General features: G+C 34.3%; 1 protein-coding gene across 1 annotated transcript; it reads left to right on the plus strand.

Moving 5' to 3' along the window:
* Positions 1–411: 411 nt before the first annotated feature.
* On the plus strand, positions 412–21404 carry SCD1 (stomatal cytokinesis defective / SCD1 protein (SCD1)). The gene is made up of 31 exons (XM_078966935.1): positions 412–869; positions 2797–2890; positions 3789–3990; positions 4483–4624; positions 4936–5036; positions 6221–6284; positions 6894–7007; positions 8105–8322; positions 8608–8662; positions 8769–8852; positions 9739–9934; positions 11333–11462; positions 11896–11959; positions 12045–12089; positions 12387–12462; positions 13040–13113; positions 13181–13231; positions 13872–14029; positions 15856–15903; positions 16183–16240; positions 16327–16410; positions 16584–16854; positions 17129–17304; positions 17807–17871; positions 17951–18074; positions 18171–18352; positions 18967–19038; positions 19146–19306; positions 19714–19755; positions 20046–20251; positions 21078–21404. Exons 1-31 carry the CDS (start codon positions 696–698, stop codon positions 21171–21173), a joined length of 3627 nt encoding a protein of 1208 aa, XP_078823061.1. The 5' UTR covers positions 412–695; the 3' UTR covers positions 21174–21404.
* The last annotated feature ends 253 nt before the right edge of the window (positions 21405–21657 follow it).

Genomic DNA, 21657 nt, shown 5'->3' on the forward strand with positions numbered 1-21657 from the left:
TTCTTATGTACAAAAAATAAGAAGTTGCCAATATGTGAACACGGATAAGATGTAGTTACCTTCCTAAGTCATTTTCCCTTTGAGTTACCGGTTAAAACATATATTAGCTGGTAATATTGGTGTAATTTAAACAGTTAAAATAAATTAGTTGCTTTATTATGTAAAAAAAGAAGAAGTTGCTAATATGTGAACACGGATAATAAGTAGTTACCCTTTAAGTCAATTTCCCTTTTTTAAACACCTTTTTTTTCTCCTTCACATTTAGTTAATCTAAACCTTTTTATCAAACAAATTTTTAAACTTTTTGAATTTTAAAAAGAACCAAAAATCCAGAAAATCTCACTCTCTTAATTCTTAAAAAAAATGCTGATTTTTTTAATCATATTTCGGTCACTTTCTCAGAATTTCCTATACAAATTCATTCCCGGATCGCAAAATCGCTGGGACGACCTGCCTTTGAAACATCCGACTGTATCATCAAATTACTTGATTCGTCAGATCCATTTCATTCCAACAATCACCCGGTCACTTTCACATCACTTTGGAAGCAGATCTAGCAAAGTTTCCTTTTTAATGTTCACAATAATCAAATCCATCTGTCTGAGTAAACTTTGTTAAGTGTTCAATCAATCAACTATGCTGCATTCTATATCTCTTTCTAACTTGTAATTCAAGTGTATTTAGAGAGAAAGCGAATGAGTCAGTTGTTTGAGTACTTCGTGGTGTGTGGAATTGGACCGGAGATTCGTACTCTGGATGGTGAAAAAGGGTTTCACGGAACAGGGGTTTTCTATTTAGCTTCTCTCCTTGATCAGTATCCTCCTCCTACTCACACGCTCTATCCTCCTCCTCCTCCCCAACTTCCCACCGTAAGTTTCCTGATTCCAATGCCATTTGATGTCATTATTCTTATGTAATAGCTTGTGCTTTCTGTTATTGCTTTACGATTTGACTCTCCTTTCAGAAGTTGAACCTAGTCTTTCTAAAATTGAAACTGATGTGCTTTAGGCTACAGTTTAAACTCCAGCAGCAAGATGGTCATAATTTCAGTAGTTATTATACGTTTCTAATGTAGTCAGCGATTTTACCTTGAAAGCTACTTAAGTTACATATCAATTTTGAAGTTGAAATTGAACAAATTTGCATCGCAAAGTCAAAAGCTGCAACTCATCCTTTCCCTTTTGGAATGAGTAGTAATGTGCATCTTCTGATATATGAACCGTGATTGTGGCAAGCTCTGTTCAATTTTGGGGGTTTTTTGGCCGTGAGTTAAAATGATTATTACATTTTCAAGTCGGAGCTATCAGTGTCAAAACCTATTTATGATTATAATTTTTCTGAAGTGTCAAAGTAATCAAAAATATAAGAAAACTGATTATCAATTCAGGATAAATGTATGTTTTCAAATTATCATCACCTTCTGATTCCTCAAGTCACAGTAATCACCTTGAAAAAGCATGTCCAACAATTAAGGATGCGTTTAGTTACGGAAAAACAATTTTCATTTTCCGTGTTTTGTTTTCCTTTTTCGATTTTCGTTTTCCGTTTTCATTTTTCATTGAAAAATTTAGAAAACGCGTTTAGTTAAACTTATTCATTTTTCATTTTCAGTTTTAGAAAATTAGAGAACGTGTTTAAATGTGTATTTTTCTATCGGTTTTCATTTTTAGAAAACGGTAGCGGTGGTAGGGTGTGGGTGGGGGCGGTGACGGTAGCGGGTCGGCGACGGTGGTGGTGATGACTGGAGATGGTGGTGGCGGCGGCAATTATGTCAATGGTGGTGATGGCGGCGGCAGCGGTGGTGGTGGTGCTAGTGACGGGTTAGTGGTGGTGGTGGTGGTGATGGTAGGTCGGTGATTGTGGTGGTGGTGTTGGGTGGGTGTGGGTGCGAGTGTGTGTGTATGTGTGTGTTTGTGGGGGTAGGTGTGGGTTTGTGTGTGTGGGTGTGTGTGTGTGGGTGTGTGTTTGTGGGGGTGTGGATGGGTATGTGTGGGGGTGTGGATGGGTATGTGTGTGAGTGTGTTTGTGTGTGGGTATGTATGTGTGTGTTTGTGGGTTGGTGTATGTGTGTGTGTGTGTGTGTTTGTGTGCTTGTGGGTGCGTTGGTGGGTATGTATGTGTGTGTGTGTTTGTGGGTTGGTGTGTGTGTGGGTGGGTATGTATGTGTGTGTGTGTGGGTGGGGGGTGTTAAGGTGGGGGTAGCTAGAGGTGGATGGGGTGAGAGTGGGTGTATGTTTATATTTTAGAAAAATTTTGGAATTAGAAAAATGTGGAAAACAATGATTACCAGTTTTCCAAAAATTTTCAACTTCTTTGTAATTTTAGAAAACGGAAAATTTTCATTTTCCGTGAAAGATTTAGAAACATAGACGAATCAAACACGTTTTCAAAATTTTCATTTTTCTTGGAAATTTTTTCCGGAAAACTGCCCATTTTTCCGCAACTAAAAACACCCTAAGTTTATTCGAGACATACATAGGATAGTTCTTGGTAATGTGGTTTGTATGAGATTGTGGTTAAGTCAGAGTAAATGAAACACAAGAGTGGTAGATGAAAGCTTGAATTATGTTTTTCATGGTTCACAATTTTATTGAAGTGATAGAATTAGTAAGTGAATATGGTGAAAATAGGTGTTCCATTGTGAATTTTGAATTGGCCCCTTGTGGGCACTGTAGTGATTTACATACAAATCATGTCACATGATGATGCTCTTGGGTGTAGTGATAATTTACTTCACTAGTCTTATTCATGTTATTTTCCGGTCTTAATAATATTCACGGTTTATTTGTAATGCAGTGTGTTCTACCGGCTGGTGTGGAATTCTACACAACTGGGTTTGATTCAAGCAATCCGTTATCTTTCCCACGCAGTTATCCTATTGTTTTAACTGGTATGTAACCATTGAGTAAATGTCGAGGGTTTTTATTTTGTTATTTTTGATTACTATTTGTTTAGCACATACCAAATCCAGATGGTTGTTCCACTTCCACGATAAACATGGGGTACCAACTAGTGCAAAGATTTCCCTAAGGGGGAATTGAATTTTAGTGAGGTTTTTGGTTATGGTAGAAGAATTTAGAAATTTATAGTGGTTTGTTGTAATCATTAGGAACCAAGAGGTCTATACTCTATAAGTAGTAATATAGCTTATCATGAAGGAGATATTGATATGATGAATTCACAAACAAAAAACTAATAATATGATAAATGCTTCCTTTATGGATGGGGATGGTAGGACAAAAAAGGCGAAATTTGTTAATTGACAAAATACTAGATGACCCCTTGAAATTAAATTAAGGTCAACTAAAAAAGTACAAAAGTGCAAGTCAAGGTATGTTATGTTGACAGGGAAGTTGAACATGTGATCAGTGAAGGGCAATTCTTATATTTTTTTAGGGGTTGGGTCAGTACGATTATGGTGCATGATGTGGTAAGAAAAATTCTGATAGTCCTTAATATGTAATTTTGTAGATTATTTGTTTGAAGTTATAGTTTGTTTTATAATTATGCGGATGGAGACACTTAATGGCATGTTAGAGGCAGTATTATAGATTTTTTTTTTTGGAACGGTAAATCTACTCTACTTCTAAGTCCACCTATGACCTTGACGGGACTTGAATCCTCAACCTCAAGGAGGGATACCGCTGGGCTATAATTTTAGAAGCCCTTTGGTTTTGGTTTGAATTTTAGATTTTTAGTGAATTAGTTTTTATTGTGTAATTATGCAATGAGTCGAAGACATAGACTGATAGACATGAGTGTTTTATTATTGTGTTGGTTTGGTGCAGAGGGTGATGGTTCTAAAATTTATGTGAGTTGCATTGCTTTTCGGGATCCTGTTTGTGAGGATATTGCAGAAGCTTATCGCATTCCTACAAATTCATTTGCTGATAAATGTATCTGTCTAGTTTCACGCGCTCCCAGTTTTCACATCCTTCGGGAAGTACTAGAGAAAATACATCAACTTTGCTTTTCCTCTAACGGAAGCAGGTAACAGTATAATATTATTATGCCTGATACGAATACGATCAAAGTGTATGTGGATAATCATAATACCTGTCTGTATGCACATATCTGTTCTCGTTCTCGTTCTCGTTCTCGTGTGTTGATGCATCATTCTTCTATGTTAGCGTGCAAATCCATCATTAAGAAAAGCTTCTTCAGTCCTGTCCTGGCTTGTGTAACAAACACAGGCGGTTATTTTGATTATATCATCAATTTCCAATCTTCTAAACATGTACTTCTTTCTTGAACATAATGAATTATCATTTAGACATCTCATTCTCATCTCTTTAGAGTTTTAGTAAACAAGTTGTTGCATGTATATATATTCCTTTAGGGGAGAAATAGCAATGTACTTTCCAAATAATTTTTCTATTGCTTTCAAAAGTAGAATAGTAATTTGAAGATACAATATAGGGTTTGTTTTAGGACATGGAAAATGTGTGTGTTATATATATTGGATTGGGTTGGATTTTGCAGCAAGCCATTATGGGATGTTATCTCGTATACAGTGTCCAACGTACCTTTGCCTACTCCTGGAAAGGGACGTGTTCTCTTTGCCATTGAGAATAGCCTGCTTTCCGTTGACTTTCCGCCCAAGGATGGCCTTCCTCACGCTGATGTAAGTGCATGAATTTTCCCATATGGAAAAACTCGAATATGAAACCCTTACCTGCCACGTGTTTGCTTGTTGGGAATGGACTGGAATTCCAAATGTGTTTATATATATACATATATATATATATATATATTATGTATGTCTATGGTTTTAACAAAAAACGGAATGATAGATTCTGATATGAAGGATTCCTATGGATTTAAACCAAACACAAACACAAATACAAATACAAAGACACAGAAGCATGAATTCCAATTCTGTTAGAATTCCTTTCCTTTTGGGTGCTGATAATTATTGCCCATTTACTTGAGCAGATATCCTTTCAACCGCTGGTGCAGTGCCTGGATGTGGATAACTTCATCAAACTGTTTACAGCTGTATTAATCGAGAGAAGGGTTTTGCTTCGATCAGACAAGTAGGTCTTTCTTTCATTTAAGATCCAACTTCTGACCTTTTTTTTGGACTATTTTTGCTTTTAGATCTAAAGTTGCCATCCATCAAATTAAGTTCCATTCCATTCCATTCTGGCATGGCATTTTAGTTGCAGATGAGTACGAACGGAATTGAATTATGATGGAATCCGAATATCCCACTAGTAGTAGTGAAGGACTTTTCGTTCAATAAACACGGAATTCAAATGCCCTCCCCAAACCCCATCATTTTATAACTAACAGTCTTCTCTTCGATAAAAAACATATTTTAAATATTTTTACAAGTATTTGAAGAAGCTCAAATATTTTTACAAGTTTTTTGACAATAATTTGTATGTTTATTGTGTGTTTTGTTGAATAATCAATTATATTTAATTCTAAAATAGTTTAAACAAGAAATTAACAAAAGGGTAATTGAAGTATGTATTTCTTTAAAAACAAAGAATAATTTATAAAAGATCAATAAAGGGGAATTTTACCATTTATCCTTGGTTACATTCCGAATCTTTTGATGGATTTATAAACCAACAAATATATACAAATTTCCATTCCATTTCCTACAAATGCTAATAATCCCTTCCAAAACGTTATGTGAACCATAAGGTTGGAGAGAAGGTATCACACATTTGTAGGGTATTAGTTAAAAGATGATATTACACAATGATGGGTGAAGAAATGTAAAAGTTTGAGTATATATGCAATAATTGCAACTATGTTTAAGTCCCCATGGTGTTTTCTGCTGTTTCTTTTTATCTTAATGGACTTAATCCATTAACCTCTACATATCAGTCGTCAGTGTTTCTGTGTCCTTTTGACTTCACTTGATGCCATAAATTAAAAACCACTTAATGGAGAAAGTCAGGGAAAGGACTACACCTAAACTCAGGAGCCTTGCTCTGTCTTGCACAAGATTTTATTTCAGTGCATGCATTTTAGCAAGGGTAATCTCTTTACCCTAAAAAGGAATCCCAAATCCTAAAACCTAAACTCGTTATCCCAGAAAGTTGTAATTTTTTACAAATTTGCCCTCGTGTATTCTTTCCTTTTATCTTCTCGAATATCTTTTCAACATTATTTATCTAGACAACAGAAAAAAAGAAACAATGAAGGCCTTAATCAAGTAAAAGAGAAGTTTTATGATTGTGAATTATTTATTTGTTTTATGCAGATACTCTCTACTAACGCTTGCTTCCGAAGCAATATGCCATTTGATCTATCCTTTCCGGTGGCAGGTAAACTTTTTTGCAGGCTTTATCTATCTCAACTTGTCTTGTCTGTGTGACTTATCCTAACTTTTTCTGGGAGGCTGCACATAAAGTTTTAACATGGGAAAAAAAATAAAAAAAAATTTGTAGACTGTAACCTGGGCGGGTCTTTCAAGCTTTTAAAAAGATATCATAGGCATACTAACCAACTAAAATAGGGAGGGATAAACGCAAGAAATAGCAAATCTAATTTCATATGTCATAGCATCCTACATTCATTTCTTTCTATTACCACATTCTACTTTCGAAAATTTTCTTATTATCCTACTTTGAATTTGCTTAATATATGCAAATCCTGACATTGTATTTTCTGTGAAAATCCTACCGAATTAATGGATGGATCTTCCAAAGCACAAATTAGGTTGTGCTAATTAATGGAAGCACGTTGCTAACTATGATAGAATTTTGAATTAAATGGATTTATTATAGCTTTAACAAACCCAAACCACCACTAAAGGAATTTTCTGAACCAAGTAACATTACATGATATGACTGGGGCTGCATTATTTAAAAATAGTGTGATGTTTGATTGGATTGGTATCTGATATGAATATGATTGTTTGTGTGGTGAATCAGCATGTCTACATTCCGTTGCTATTTTTCAGTGGAGTTGACTATATTGATGCTCCTACACCATATATGATGGGGCTTCATTCAGGTGTTGATACTACTGGTCTCTCAATGGATGGTGTAAGTTATTTTTTTTTGCCCTTAAACCACTGTTACTGCTCACTGCTTGTGTTAGTTTCTTAGGCCAATACAAAACTCCTTTCATTTCTGCCACGTGTCATGTCATCCTTTGCAATTATTTTGTACATCAATGCATTTATTTACGCACACCTTCTAAAAGCCATACCAACAACTTAATAATCCCTTTTTAATAATTAATTAATAATGTTAATACTTGTCCAAATAATAACATTACTTATTTAATTAATAAAATATTTCAGACATTATATTACAAAATACATTGTATTTTAACTACTAATAGTAATTATTACCTTTACATCAACCAAACGTTTAGCTTCTTTTAGTATGCAAATATATTAACATCAACCAAACGTTTAGCTTCTTTTAGTAATTATAATAAGTTAAGCTTCTTTTAGTATGCAAATATATTTATAGAATAATAAATTAAATTTAATGACTCAATCGACATAAATAATGTTAGAACTTAGAATTTAATGTAATAATATTAAAAGAATGGGGTCCATACACAATACCCATACCCATTGCGGAGCTGGCATTGCTAATAGACTTCCATTTGTTAAAAGTGGGTTTGCATGGATGCCCTTATTGGTTATTTTTTTTGCATAATAGTAAAACTTTGTCTTCTCCTGCATTTTGGATAGCTGTACTGTATGTATGTATTAAGGGTGGAACTATTCTTTTATTTAGCTGGTCAGGAAGAAAATCTTTTGCACTTTTAGGGGTAGAGCAAAACCTATAAATTAAAAATGACTATGCTATGTCAAGCAATTAAAATCCCAGTATTAGACTGAAATCTAATAGAATTGGAGATTTGTTTTTATTAAATATAATGAATAATGACAATTTTACATGAGAATAGTAGGGAAATATGTTGAGTTTTTATTGGTAAGCAAGCTATGTATAAATATTTTTATTTTCTTGAAATTTGCTTGGACCGTCGGCCCTTTGCTGTAATCCTTTTTTTGGAATAATTCAGTTATAGTGCACTTGAATCTACTTTACTTATATATGTATATGTATATCATTTGATAGTTGACAATTAGAGGATTTGGGTTGGTGGGTGTATATTTTTGTAGGTAGTGGTTGTTGATCTTGAACATAATTGCATCATGAGCTCAGAGGAGATTCCTCCCATACCGGAGCCAGAAATGAGTTGTTTACGGAGTGAGATCTTGAAGTTATTGCATCCGAATGTTGTTTGGATAGACTCGATGAAGGCTGATCTTGAGTCATATGAGCAATATTCAAGATTTAACACCAAGGCTTGGTCCCCCGACCATGATGTGCAACTCAGGTAATACTCAAACAGTTACTAAATCCATTTTCCATCTAAAACTATTTTTAATATTACTACGTACTACTTGTACTTCTTAAAAAATCTACTCATTTCTTGTAATTGAAACTATAATGCCTTTAAATAATAAGATAAAAAAAAATTAACTATAATTGGATATATCTTTGCCTTGATTAGAAAAAAGATTGAACATACAATGTTGTGATGAAAGATAAAATGTAAGTATTTTAATTAATTGAACTGCATTTTGATTTGATCTTTTGAATACTTTCCTTTATTCTTCAGGATTATTTTCCTTAAGTTTTTTGCTTCAATCTTGGGAGGCTACCGTAACTTCATAGTAAGGAGGAATAAACCAACCCTGGCCTGTTATAATTCTTTCTAACCTCCTGCATTGCATATGGCATATGCTACTATTATAGATCCTCTCATATTTCATTTTCCAGGAAAATACTGCAAATCAAGTGTTCAACACTCAAGCTTTTCTGAAGAAGCGTTCCCGGGCAACTCACCAACCAATAGATGAGATGGTAATGGCCTATGGCCTATGGGTTTAACATATGCTTATTAGAACCTCCATACATTCTGATTCTGCATACTTACATGATGAATTGTTTTTAATTAGCTTAACTGCAGAAAATAGCAACATACTAAAATTGATTTGTTTCTTATGGTATCCTACTTTCATTTGTTATTCTACTTTAAAAAATATACCCAATACTAGCCATCCAAATACAAACCAATTTTAACTGCCATACAATAATATGCTATGGTTGATTCGGTAGAAATTTCAAAAATAAGAAAAATGCTGAAAGTACAATGCTATAATTGTTTTTAAATAACACTGCCTTGATATAATTAGATTGGAAGTACAATGATGTAGTCTAACAAAACGAAATAAAAGTAACTAACAAATAAATGAAAGTCTGCTGCAGCTGCATTTTTCCTTTTTATATATATCCATACATTCCTGTTATCGAGTCTAATTAGAATAGGTTGTTGTTTAAGTTAATACTTAACAGAACTTTCATACATTCTGCATAACTGTATTAGCAATCATATATAATTGGGTTAAATGCAGAAAAGTAGCAATATACTTTGATTGATTTGTTAATTATAGGATCCTACTTTCATTTTTTTTTTCTTATTATAACAATGTACTTTGGAAAATCTATGAAATCATAGAATTAGTATCCAAATAAATACAAAACAGTTCTAACTTGTATAATTGGGCCGGTTTTTTAAAGACAAAAAATTTTAAGTACAATGCTGTAATGAAAGTAGGATGCTCTAATAAGCAAATAAACAAAGTACATTGCTATTTCTTGCATTTAGCCATTTATAACATGCTTTTCCTTTTTATATTCATCTATACAATCCTGGTATTGGGTGTAATTTTTTTGAACTATTGCACAGGTAACTCAGTTTCTAGAGTCTCAAGGATTCTTGGATTATTTGGAAAGAGGTTTAGGTTCTGGTGAAAACAGTAGTAATCTTGTTGATAAGTTACAAGATGCAATTGGAAGAGGTCAAAATCCACTCTCTATATTGCCCTCAGCCTCAGCAGAGCCTGAGATTATAACTATTTCTGACCCGGGTTTAGGAATATCAGGTACTTTTTCATGTTACTTTATCAAATGGCATGTGAAGGAATCAATCATAATCCGACACGCATTAGCTTGACTGAAAATGGAATGGTGTTGAGTAATTTTTATAATTATATTTATATTTTTTAATGTAAATGTGTATAGTTGAAATTTTTTAATATTTAATTTTAATTATATAATAATAATAAGGGTATTTTGGTCCTCTAATAAAAAAGGGTGAATTGCAATTCTGAATGACGAAATTCATGGAACAAGAATGTTTGAAAGATTCCCAATAGAATTAAATTATGTCCATTTGGCGACCAAACACACTATGGAATGGAATATTGAATTCCGATTCCATTATCTGATGATTCCATTATTCTTTGCGAACCTTTTAGGTTTTGTGTTTATAAATATGTTGTACCCTTGGCTCCCAAAACCAACCACCACCAACAGGTTGTGTGTCTGTCTCCTATGCTTTAAGGTGTTGATCGGTAACCCCCAATCCATATGGATGATATATCTGGTCAAAGTCCCTCAACAAGTGACATAGTGCTCAAACAGACATTAAGGGGTGTTTGGGATTTTGCTTATTTAAAACAACTTATGTTTTTCTATACAAGTGCTTAATAGCTTATGAGGTACCAAAACGGAGTTTAAGAAAAAGTGTTTGGATTAGCTTAAAATGAAATAAGTTGATAATAAGTTGGTTTTTAGTGTTCGTCAAATTCTTCTTATACATGTAAAATGACTAAAAACATATTATTTGCTTATTTAACTTTATATATAACAATCTATTTGTTATCATTTATATCTATTATATGATTTTAAACCAATAACATTAAAGAAAGTATCTTTTACAAAAAAACTATATCAAAAACATTAAATAATATGTTTTACAAAAAATATATATCAATAATGTTTAAATTTAGTAAAAGTGAAAACATGAAATATGATATATTTCACATTTGACTTTAAGCGTATCATATGATTGAAATCACTCGACGCTCAACATTTATTTAGATATGAAGAAAAAAAATGGTTACATAAAAGAAATTTAGGTAAGGAAGAAAAGCTGTGATACATAAATGTTTTTAAGGATAAAAGAGTAAATCTAATAAGGAGTTTCAAATACGTAAGGGATAAGCAGTTTTCAGCTTTTTGTATCCAAACACTTAAAAATGCATGCATGCATGCTTATTTATTACTGGTGGGGTGGCGATGATAAGTTAATAAGCATGCTCACCTTGTGGCTGGGATTGGAGGAAATTGGTGATGTTTGTTTTCTGTTTCACCCCACCTCAAACTTATAATAATAAACTAGCAACTTAAAATATTTGTGGTCTGGTGTCAACCAGCAATGTTGGTTGATTTGTTTTTGTTTTTCAATTGATTTTTTAAGCTTGCTGATAAACTTTCAGGATCTGGTGCTAGATATACTTATGATAGGTTCCCTTCCAACTATAGATCACAAGACCAGGAGGAGAAAAGAAAGCAGATACTAGCTGCAGCTAGTGGAGCTCTTGAATATGCCGCAAAGCATACTCCTAGGTCAATATTTCCATTTATTACTTTCGATTCTTTCTATACTTTTTCGTCTTTGAAATTATACCATTATACTTGCTGCTATCTTTTTCTTATTACATGGAAAAATCTATCCATTTATAGCAGTGAAAATGCTATACTTTCTAAAGTGCTTAAATATAATAAAAAAAATATACTATATGAATACTTAGGATAAAAACGTAAAAGATTTGTAAACTAATTTGATTTAATGGTAACCTAGAAACCTGCTATTACAGGTAATAAGGGTAAAAATAAAAACTTGGCAACTTTTGGACATTAACAAACAAAAAAATGTCACAGTAACAAAACCCTAAAAAATATCCATAAAAGTACATACCTTGCATTTAACCCAAATTTGTTGTTCAAGTATAATTCAGCCAAGTCTGTTGCTAAGTTCTGATATATTGTTTTATGCCAGCTCACCTTCGGTGTACGCGGATGGAGACTCCAAAGGAGAAAGTCTAAGTCCTAGAGAGAGAGCTGTGAGTTCTCTTAAATCTTAATCACAACTCATCTCATCTCATCTATCTGCTGGTTTTGTGATTCTAAATATTTTGCAACTTGCAGGCTGAACGGGAGCGCATGGTCTTGGATATAAAAGTGAAATTGCAGGTCAGGAAAGGGTCTTTTTGTAATTTTATCCTTTTGGGATAATTGTTCATGGAAATATCATTTTGATATCCTCCATACTTTTACCCTTTTTGTGAATGTGTGCCAGCCTGTTGTATTGTGTAGACACACAAACACAATGGGGTGGGGTGGGGTAGGGTGGGGGGGGGGGGGAGGGGAGGAAAGTGCTACAAGTAGTCAATTTGTATTTTGTTTGTTACCATCTCAGTTGTATATGTATGAATCTTGTTTAATTCTTTCTCCCCAATGCTTTTTGTTATTCTGAATGGCCAAACACAGGGTCTATGGCTACGTCTTCTGAAATTGGGAGCCACTGATGATCCTTTGTCATCTTTTGAATACGGAACAATCCTAGGTACGTTGTTGCTATTTTTATATGGCTTTTATTTTGGAATAACAATCTACTTTTTAAAATCATCCTACTTACAAAAATTCACCCAATTATATTTATATTTATACCGAACCAGTTTAAAAGGTTAGCCATTGCTTTAATTGGCTGGATTTTTCAAAGTACAATGCTGAATGCCCTAATAAGAACTAATTTGAAAGTACAATGCTATAATAAGTAAATTAAACTACAATGCTATAATAATATATTTTTGGAAGTGCATTGCTATTTTATGCATTTACCCTTTTTGTTTTGGGCCAAATGCGAGATTAGCAATGCACTTTCAATTATTTTTGTATTATAGCATCATTTTATATTAAAATATTCTGCTTTGAAAAATCTAACCAGTTATAGCAATGTACTTCCAATTTTTTTAGTTGCTTTGTATTTGAATGGCATTGCTATAACTGGGTGGATTTTTCAAAGTAGAATGCTGTAATAGGAAGAAATGAAACTACATTGCTATTTCTTTCATATTAACCCTTCTATTTATAAGGATCTTAGCTAATTGGTTTTTGACTTCTGCACATATAATCTTTTGTAGCTTTGATAGAAATTGATGCTGAGGGGATTGGTGGTAGTGGATTTGTTGAATGTATAAGGGAACATATTCACTCGGTATGCATACTTTGAACCCTGATTGTATTGAACTTTGTTGTCGTGATTTTAATCTTTGTGGTTTCAGGGTTGGAAAGGTCACTTGACTGAAGAGCAGTTCACCGCAGTGAAAGAACTGGTATGTTATGTTTATGGTCTATGCTATTTCTATTCCTTGGTTGAGAATTATTTTATTTTTTTTCAAAGAGAAAACATTTATTTGGTTGGTAATCCCATGCGAATAGTTGAGATTATTTTATTCAAAGGGCTAAATGCAATAATAGCAACAAGCTTCCATTTAATTGTTTATTTTATAGCATCGTACTGCTATTTCATTATATTTCAGCAGTGTACTTTCATTTTTTTTTTGGTTATTAAGGTATTAGCGTTGTATTCTCATCAGGACATTTGAAAAATCCACCCATTCGTAGGTAGTTATGATAGTTGCTTTGTAATTGGAGAAACCGCAAGTAAATAGATAAATGGGAGTAGGGTGCTCTTTTTTACTTATTTAAGAGTCAACACTATAGACATATTTTGATGGATGTGCTTTGCAATGTTATTAAAATTCACCATTGCTTGTGTTGGAAGAATGGCTTTATTTGTGCAATAGCTGTTTGTAGAAGAAGTGCTGTGTGGATAATTGAGGTTGAAAATAATAGCACTCTTCTCTTGGGGAAGTGGATTAAAAAAGCATAATGGGGAAAGATGTTTGCATTTTTATTTAGCTTTACAGTTATAAAGTTTGTGATTTTGTATTTTCTTTTTATGCAACACAGCTAAAAACGGCAATTACTCGTGCTACATCGAGGAATGATATAGCAACCATTAGAGATGCCCTTGAAGTTTCAGCTGAAATGTACAAGAAAGACAGGAATAATGTTGCAGATTATGTTCAACGCCATCTTCGTTCCCTTTCCATATGGGAGGAGTTACGGTATGTTTTTACTTAACTTCATTTATCTGTTTTCTGTTTCTTTCCCTCCTCCCCTTAACTTTTTTCAAGATAAATCATGTTTCAGAAAAAATAATTGCAAATGGAAGGAAATAAACAATAAATTTGTCAAAAGTTACGACTTAAGGGAGAAAGCCTTAGGGTGCGTTTAGTTGCGGAAAAATTGGCCGTTTTCCTGAAAAATTTTCTAAGAAAAATGAGAATTTTTAAAACGCGTTTAGTTCGTCTATTTTTCTAAATTTTTCACGGAAAATGAAAATTTTCCGTTTTCTAAAATTACAATGAAGTTGGAAAATTTTGGAAAACTGATAATCATTGTTTTCCATATTTTTCTAATTCCAAATTTTTTTTATAAACACACACCCACTTCACCTCATCCACTTCTACCTACCCCCACCTTAACACCCCCCACCCACACACACACATACATACCCACCCCCACACACACACCTACAGACACACACACACACACACACCAACCCACAAACACACACACATACATACCCACTCACACACACACACACACACCAACCCACACACACATACATACCCACCCACGCACACACCCACCCGCACACACACACACACACCAACCCACACACACACATACCTATCCACACACACACACCCACAAACACACACACACATACACACACACTCACCAACATACACACGCACACACCAACCCACACACACACACACACACCCACCCACATACATACCCATCCACCCACACACCCACCCACAAACACACACACACATACACATACATACACACCCACACACACACACACCCACCCACAAACACACACACACACACACCCCCACACACACCAACCCACAAACACACACACATACATACCCACCCATACACACACCCGCACACACACACATACATACCTACACACCCACACACACACCCATACCTACCCCCACCCTCACAGACACACACCCCCCCACACACAAACCTACACCTACCCCCACAAACACACATACACACACAAACACACACTCGCACCCCCACCCACCCAACACCACCACAACAATGACCGACCTACCATCACCACCACCACCACTAACCCATCACTAGCACCACCACCATCACCACCACTGATAAAATTGACGCCGCCACCACCATCGCGTGTCATCACCACCGCCGCCGCCGACCCGCTACCGTCACTGCCCCCACCCACACCCTACTACCACTACCGTTTTTTAAAAATGAAAACCGATAGAAAAATAGACATCTAAACACGTTTTCTAATTTTCTAAAACTGAAAATGAAAAATGAGTAAGTTTAACTAAACGCGTTCTCTAAATTTTTCAATGAAAAATGAAAACGGAAAATGAAAATTGAAAAGGGGAAACAAAAAACGGAAAATGAAAATTGTTTTTCCGTAACTAAACGCAACCTTATTTTTCTAAATTTCTCTATTAACTCTTTTTTCTGCATCAAGTCAAAATAAAACACCTATATATAGCTTATGAGATTAAGGAAAGGACTCTTTCTTTTCTTTTCCCATCGACTTGGTCACTTGACCAAGTGCTGAATGATGTTTAAAAAGTATTTTTGGGAAAACAACTGGAATTTGAAGTAAAAAAATAAATGAGGGCAAATCTGAAAAAAAGACTTTAACTTTCTTTGGTTTTTTCTATTAAGTCATACATAGCTTACCAGATTATGTATGGCAAATCTGGAAAAAAAAAATACTTTAACTTTCTGCATTAAGGTATATAGCTTAGCAGATTAAGTCCATGAAGTCAACTATCCAATGACTAGTGTTTTATATCTACGAATCTTATTGCAGCTTCTGGGACGTGTACTTTGAGTATCTAATGGAATGCTTTTCAAACAAGTAAGTAGCAATTTATGGTTATTTCCCCAACCCAAGATTATCTATTTCTTGCATAAATGCTAAACATGTCTCACAACAGAAAATTGGTATAAACTAGTTCTCCTTCCTTACGGATTTTGAAGATTAGTAGCACCTTTTATGGGTGGGACAAAAATTGCAATTTATGTTCCATAGACACGGGCCGCGCTCCTAGTACAATCCACACACATTGCTATTATTATTATTATTATTATTATTATTATTATTATTATTATTATTCCTAAGAAAAGAATCTGTCAGGTCAACTAACTATGCGGCATTGGTGACTGCACAGCTAATTATTTTGGCGACACACATGGTACATTTTGATTTTTGTTTCATCCTTAGCTTTTACATTGCTGTGTTGTGCTTGCTGATTTAATACTAGTAATTAATTTGTTGAAGGCGGGGCTAGGCCTTCCTGACACGGATTCATGGTATATCATTGAAACGATTGCAGGGAAGAACAACATCGGTTACAGTCATATTGTAAGTAAGATTTAATGTCGATTGCTTTGCTTGTGTGTGTGTGTGTGTATATATATATATGTATATATATATATTATTTGAAGAATCTCCAGACCCAATCAAATCCATGGGTCTGCAATCAATGCATTCCTGTTTTTTCTTTTTCAATGATATAACTATACTGTGGGTTGCAGATAAAGCTTCGGGGGTATATGTCGCATATCCAGCAGCTATGTGTTGGTTATTGGGGTGTTTATTCAGTGAAGTCGGGAAGTGTGGGAATGGGATTGCTGCCCTCCCCACGACCACAAGACGCTTCCTCGGCTATAGGAATAGGAATAGACAACCAACAACCTGCAGAGGCGTCTGGTAGGAGCTGGGTCCAAAGCATGTTTACCAGGGATACTACTACACTACGCACCAACTCCTCATTCACCCGTGTTCGTAAATGGACCTCTGATCAAGGTACCATCACATGCCATCCTCTCTTACTTGCCCCACCCAAGTTCTATGCCAACCTACTTGTGATTCTTTGTTGACAATATGTAAACTCATCATTCCCCCATTTACTTCCACCAAATTATAGGAAATAACCACTTTATTACCATAATATTATTTACCAATGTATGTTCGTTCATGTTCTTTACACATAACATAAAAGCAATCAATCAATGCTCATATCATAAGTAGTGCATTGGTTGCTATTCCCACAGAATTTGATTTTATATTTTATTGATAGGTAAAAGTGAGAATGGTGTTAGTGGACAACATAAACTACAATCTAGCATCCGGACACTTAGGGGCCATAATGGTGCAATCACTGCATTGCATTGCGTGACACAAAGAGAAGTTTGGGACCTTGTGGGTGACCGTGAAGATGCTGGATTTTTTATAAGCGGAAGTACAGACTGCACTGTAAGCTTCCTATTCCTATAACTCACTCATAACTGTATGTGTGTGCAGTGTCTCATCATTCAGGCATATCTCAGACACATACATACATATAAATCATTCTGCATATCTTAAATATTGATAATCACATATGCTGCTAAAGTACGTACTCATCATAGTTGGAATATATATATATATATATATATATATATATATATATATATATATATATATATATATATATATATATATATATATATATGTTTGCGCTTGGACTGCTAAAAGGAACAACTTCATTTTAACCCTTGACCTTATACCAATAGTTACATTTTGCATGTCATAGTTCAATCTAGTTTTATGTTGCAGGAAATAGCAATTCACTTTTGTTGATATGTTTTTCATTTCTTCCAAATAAAATCTATGATATTTTTCAAGTAAATAAATAAATGAGAGTGTGTTGGTGTTTCTTGCGTTTAGTTTTATTTTGTGAGGAAACATGTTAGTTATTGGTTGTTATGGCATGCAGGTTAAGATTTGGGATCCAAGTCTTCGTGGGAATGAACTGAGGGCAACACTAAAGGGACATACAAGGTGATTTTTGTGTCGTAAGCCTAAAACTTGTGAAATGAGGTGAAACTGAAATGTTTGTGATTTTTGATGATGATGGCAGGAGTGTGAGGGCAATTAGTTCTGATCGTGGAAAAATTGTGTCAGGATCGGATGATGCGTATGTGTTTGTATGGGATAAACAGACAACACAACTTCTAGAAGAGCTCAAGGGACATGATGCTGAGGTAAAGTAAAATCTAACTTGTAATAATATTATATTGTTGAAAATTGAAAATTAAAAAGAAAGGAGGAAATGATTGATTTGGCATTGGCATTGGCAGGTGAGCTGTGCTCGTATGCTATCGGGGGAGCGTGTGCTGACGGCAGCGTATGATGGAACAGTGAAGATGTGGGATGTAAGAACGGATGCGTGTGTCGCCACTGTCGGTCGTTGCTCCAGTGCTGTCCTTTGCATGGAATACGATGACTCTACGGGAGTTTTGGCTGCTGCTGGAAGAGACGCGTATGCCCCTTTCCCTTTCCCTTCCCCTATTATTAATTAATAAATACTAGTATTACTTTTCAAATTGCCAAATAACCCAATTTTTTGTTTAAAAAGCTAACCTATGTATTGTATTGTATTTAGACTGGCCTGCTATTACAATTTTTTTTTTTTTTTTTTTTTTTTTTTTTTTTTTACAACCTACCAAGGTTGATAAAATATAAGAAACAGGTTTAAAGTTTTTTAAATGTAAGCAAAAGTGTTAAAAAAGGATGATTTTTTTAGAGGTTTTAAAAACAGGTTTAAAAAGCTTTTCGCAACTTAGTGTTGTTTAAACCTTTTTACGTACTTTCTTTATAAAGTTTCAAACCTTTTACTTACTTTCTTTAAGCTTTTCGCAACTTAATGCTGTTCAGTCCCACCGTTTTACCAGTGCAGCCTCTAAGAACCTGTATTTTGCTGGGGCTGGGCTGGAATGGACAAGCTTTCTAGCACTGTTTCAGACATTAATGTCTTTTGCACAACGGTCCCTGTCAATATTTTGGATTATAATTTTTGTCCCATTGAATTCATCAGTCTAAATCCAAACACAGTACTAGAGATAAAAAAAGCTTAATGTTAATTTCCTCTGACAGAGTTGCAAACATATGGGACATACGATCCGGTCGACAAATGCACAAGCTTTTAGGGCACTCCAAATGGATCAGGTAAGAAAGGGTCAAGAATTTTCGGTGGCTGGACACGCACTTTTTTTTTTTTTTTTTTTTTTTTTATATTATTATTTATTATTTTTAATCTATGGTGGGTGTGGCAGGTCAATAAGAATGGTTGGGGACACTGTAATTACCGGCAGTGATGACTGGACTGCCCGGATGTGGTCAATTTCTCGAGGAACATGTGATGCTGTTTTGGCCTGCCACGGTGGCCCTGTTCTTTGTGTTGAGTACTCCAAGTCAGATAGAGGAGTAATAACTGGTCAGTGTAATTCCATCTTAAAGACTTAAATGCGTTTGTTACATGGGAGTGGGACTGGCTGCGTAGCCTAAGCCTAGGGCTTTTTTTGATGAGGGACTGAGGGAGGTCTTTTTTCATCCCACCTTTCAAAAAAGGCTACGTTTGCTGTTTATAGATGACAGATGAGTACACCAAGTGGAGAGAGAAGCTTTCTAGTGCTATTTTCACAGTAATGAAAGACTGAAAGCGAGTCCTTCTATTCTATCTTTTTATGTGGGAGTGAGACAATAATTTTCCCAGTCACATGAGTGGCGATGCTTTTTATATTTTCGTTGGTTCTTTCTTTTTTCTTAGAAAATCTGTCCAGCCAAGACCCAATTTAGTCTCTTTCAGTATTAATAAATAGGCATGTATGTAAATGTTTTCAGGTTCAAGTGATGGGTTGGTCAGGTTCTGGGAAAACGAGGATGGTCAGTATCAAAAACCTTTATAATAACTCCTGTTTTGTTTTTTCTCTTTTTCTTTCAAGGATATAACTTTGCCATGCCATACATTGAATGCAATGCAACATGCTTTCAATAATATATATATATATATATATATATATATATATATATATATATATATATATTACAACTTAAATACTAGTTTGTTAATAGGACCAAGGAGATTTTAGTTTGAAAAAGTGTATTGCTAGAATGGTATAATAATAATAAAAATAATGATGATGAGGGAGGGGGGTTTTGTTGATTTACTGTAGGAGGAGGAGGAGGATTGAAAAGTTCAAAGAACGTGACGCTTCATGGTGGAGGTGTTCTGTCAATTAATGCTGGGGAGAATTGGTTGGGAATTGGAGCTGCTGATAACACAATGTCTCTCTTTCATCGACCTGCCTCTGCCTCTGCCTCTGCTTCTAAGACTTCAACCTGGCAGCTCTACAGAACACCTCACAAAACAGTTGCAATGGTATGGTATTACATACACCCTGATTGTCAAAAATACTTTATTGTAGCTTATAAGCTAGCTTTTGGTAAGCTACTTTGAAATAACTTTTGGGAACCTTATGGAGTTTTTTCATATATATGCCCTGAATTATATATCTTATGCTAGTTTTTATATATATATATATATATATATATATATATATATATATATATATATATATATATATATATATATATATATATATATATGTCCATTTATGTCATTTTACATGTAATCTAGCTTATCAACTACTTTTTACCAAACAGTATTAATTCATAACTTAGCTTATCATCTACCAGCTAGCTTTTCTGCTAATCTGCCAAATAGGACCTTATTATATCTATATCCCTTCTTCTCTTCTGTCCACACTTACTTTTCTTGTTAGTTGTATTGTGATACACTAAATGTTACAATTGCTTTCGCCGACTATAAATACATAATAATCTCATATCATCCAACCTTTACCACTCTACCATTATATATATCTTCTACGTGTTTTCACTATGTAGTTACATCATGAATTACTACTTTGTATCTCAACTATTATTACTATGAATAATAATAACAAAATAAAATGGTGAGTGAAACTACATTGTATATTTGTGCCTTCTTCTCAAAACTGGATCACAGGGGCCATGAAAATGGTTCTGTTAAATGGTCAAGAAAATCACTACACAAAACTACAGAATGACTAAATCAATAAAAATGATATATGATGAAATTACGTTTATTTTTCCTCTGATTTGCATTTATATTGGGATACAAGGAATAACTTGAATTTATCAAAATTATGATGTTTTATTTTCAGGTGCGATGCGTGGCTTCTGATCTTGAACGCAAAAGGATATGCAGTGGGGGCCGCAATGGACTGCTTAGACTCTGGGATGCAACCATCAACATTTAAGATTTTCTACACTTCTATTAAAATATATATATATATATATATATATATATATATATATATATATATATATATATATATATATATATATATTTTCCTTTGTCAAATTATTTTAAAATGTACATATGGACAAACTGCCAAATTCCTCCTACTTTGTTGTTGCTCAATTGTTTTGAATTTTGTTGCAAGCCAAGTGTTCGTTGGAGTATTATTAGATATGCCTTTTACTCTTCATTACATTTCATCATCTCAGATTCTCAGTCACTTTTAGTAGCTATTAAGTATTGTTTCTTTTTGACTCACATAACTTAATTTGCTATGTCATAAATTGAGTTTTAGGGTTTAGGTTTATCTTTCATCCTAGTTAGGTCTCTATGTCCTTAATCGAAAGGGGTTTTGGAAAGAGTTCCATGGAACACTTTACTGATTTTGTAGAATACTAGAATATGAACATATTGACATGTGATGAAACTCAAAACAGCATCAG

This window comes from Lactuca saligna, chromosome 8 (assembly GCF_052625555.1).
Source record: "Lactuca saligna cultivar CGN05327 chromosome 8, ASM5262555v1, whole genome shotgun sequence".
NCBI classification, from domain to species: Eukaryota; Viridiplantae; Streptophyta; class Magnoliopsida; order Asterales; family Asteraceae; genus Lactuca; species Lactuca saligna.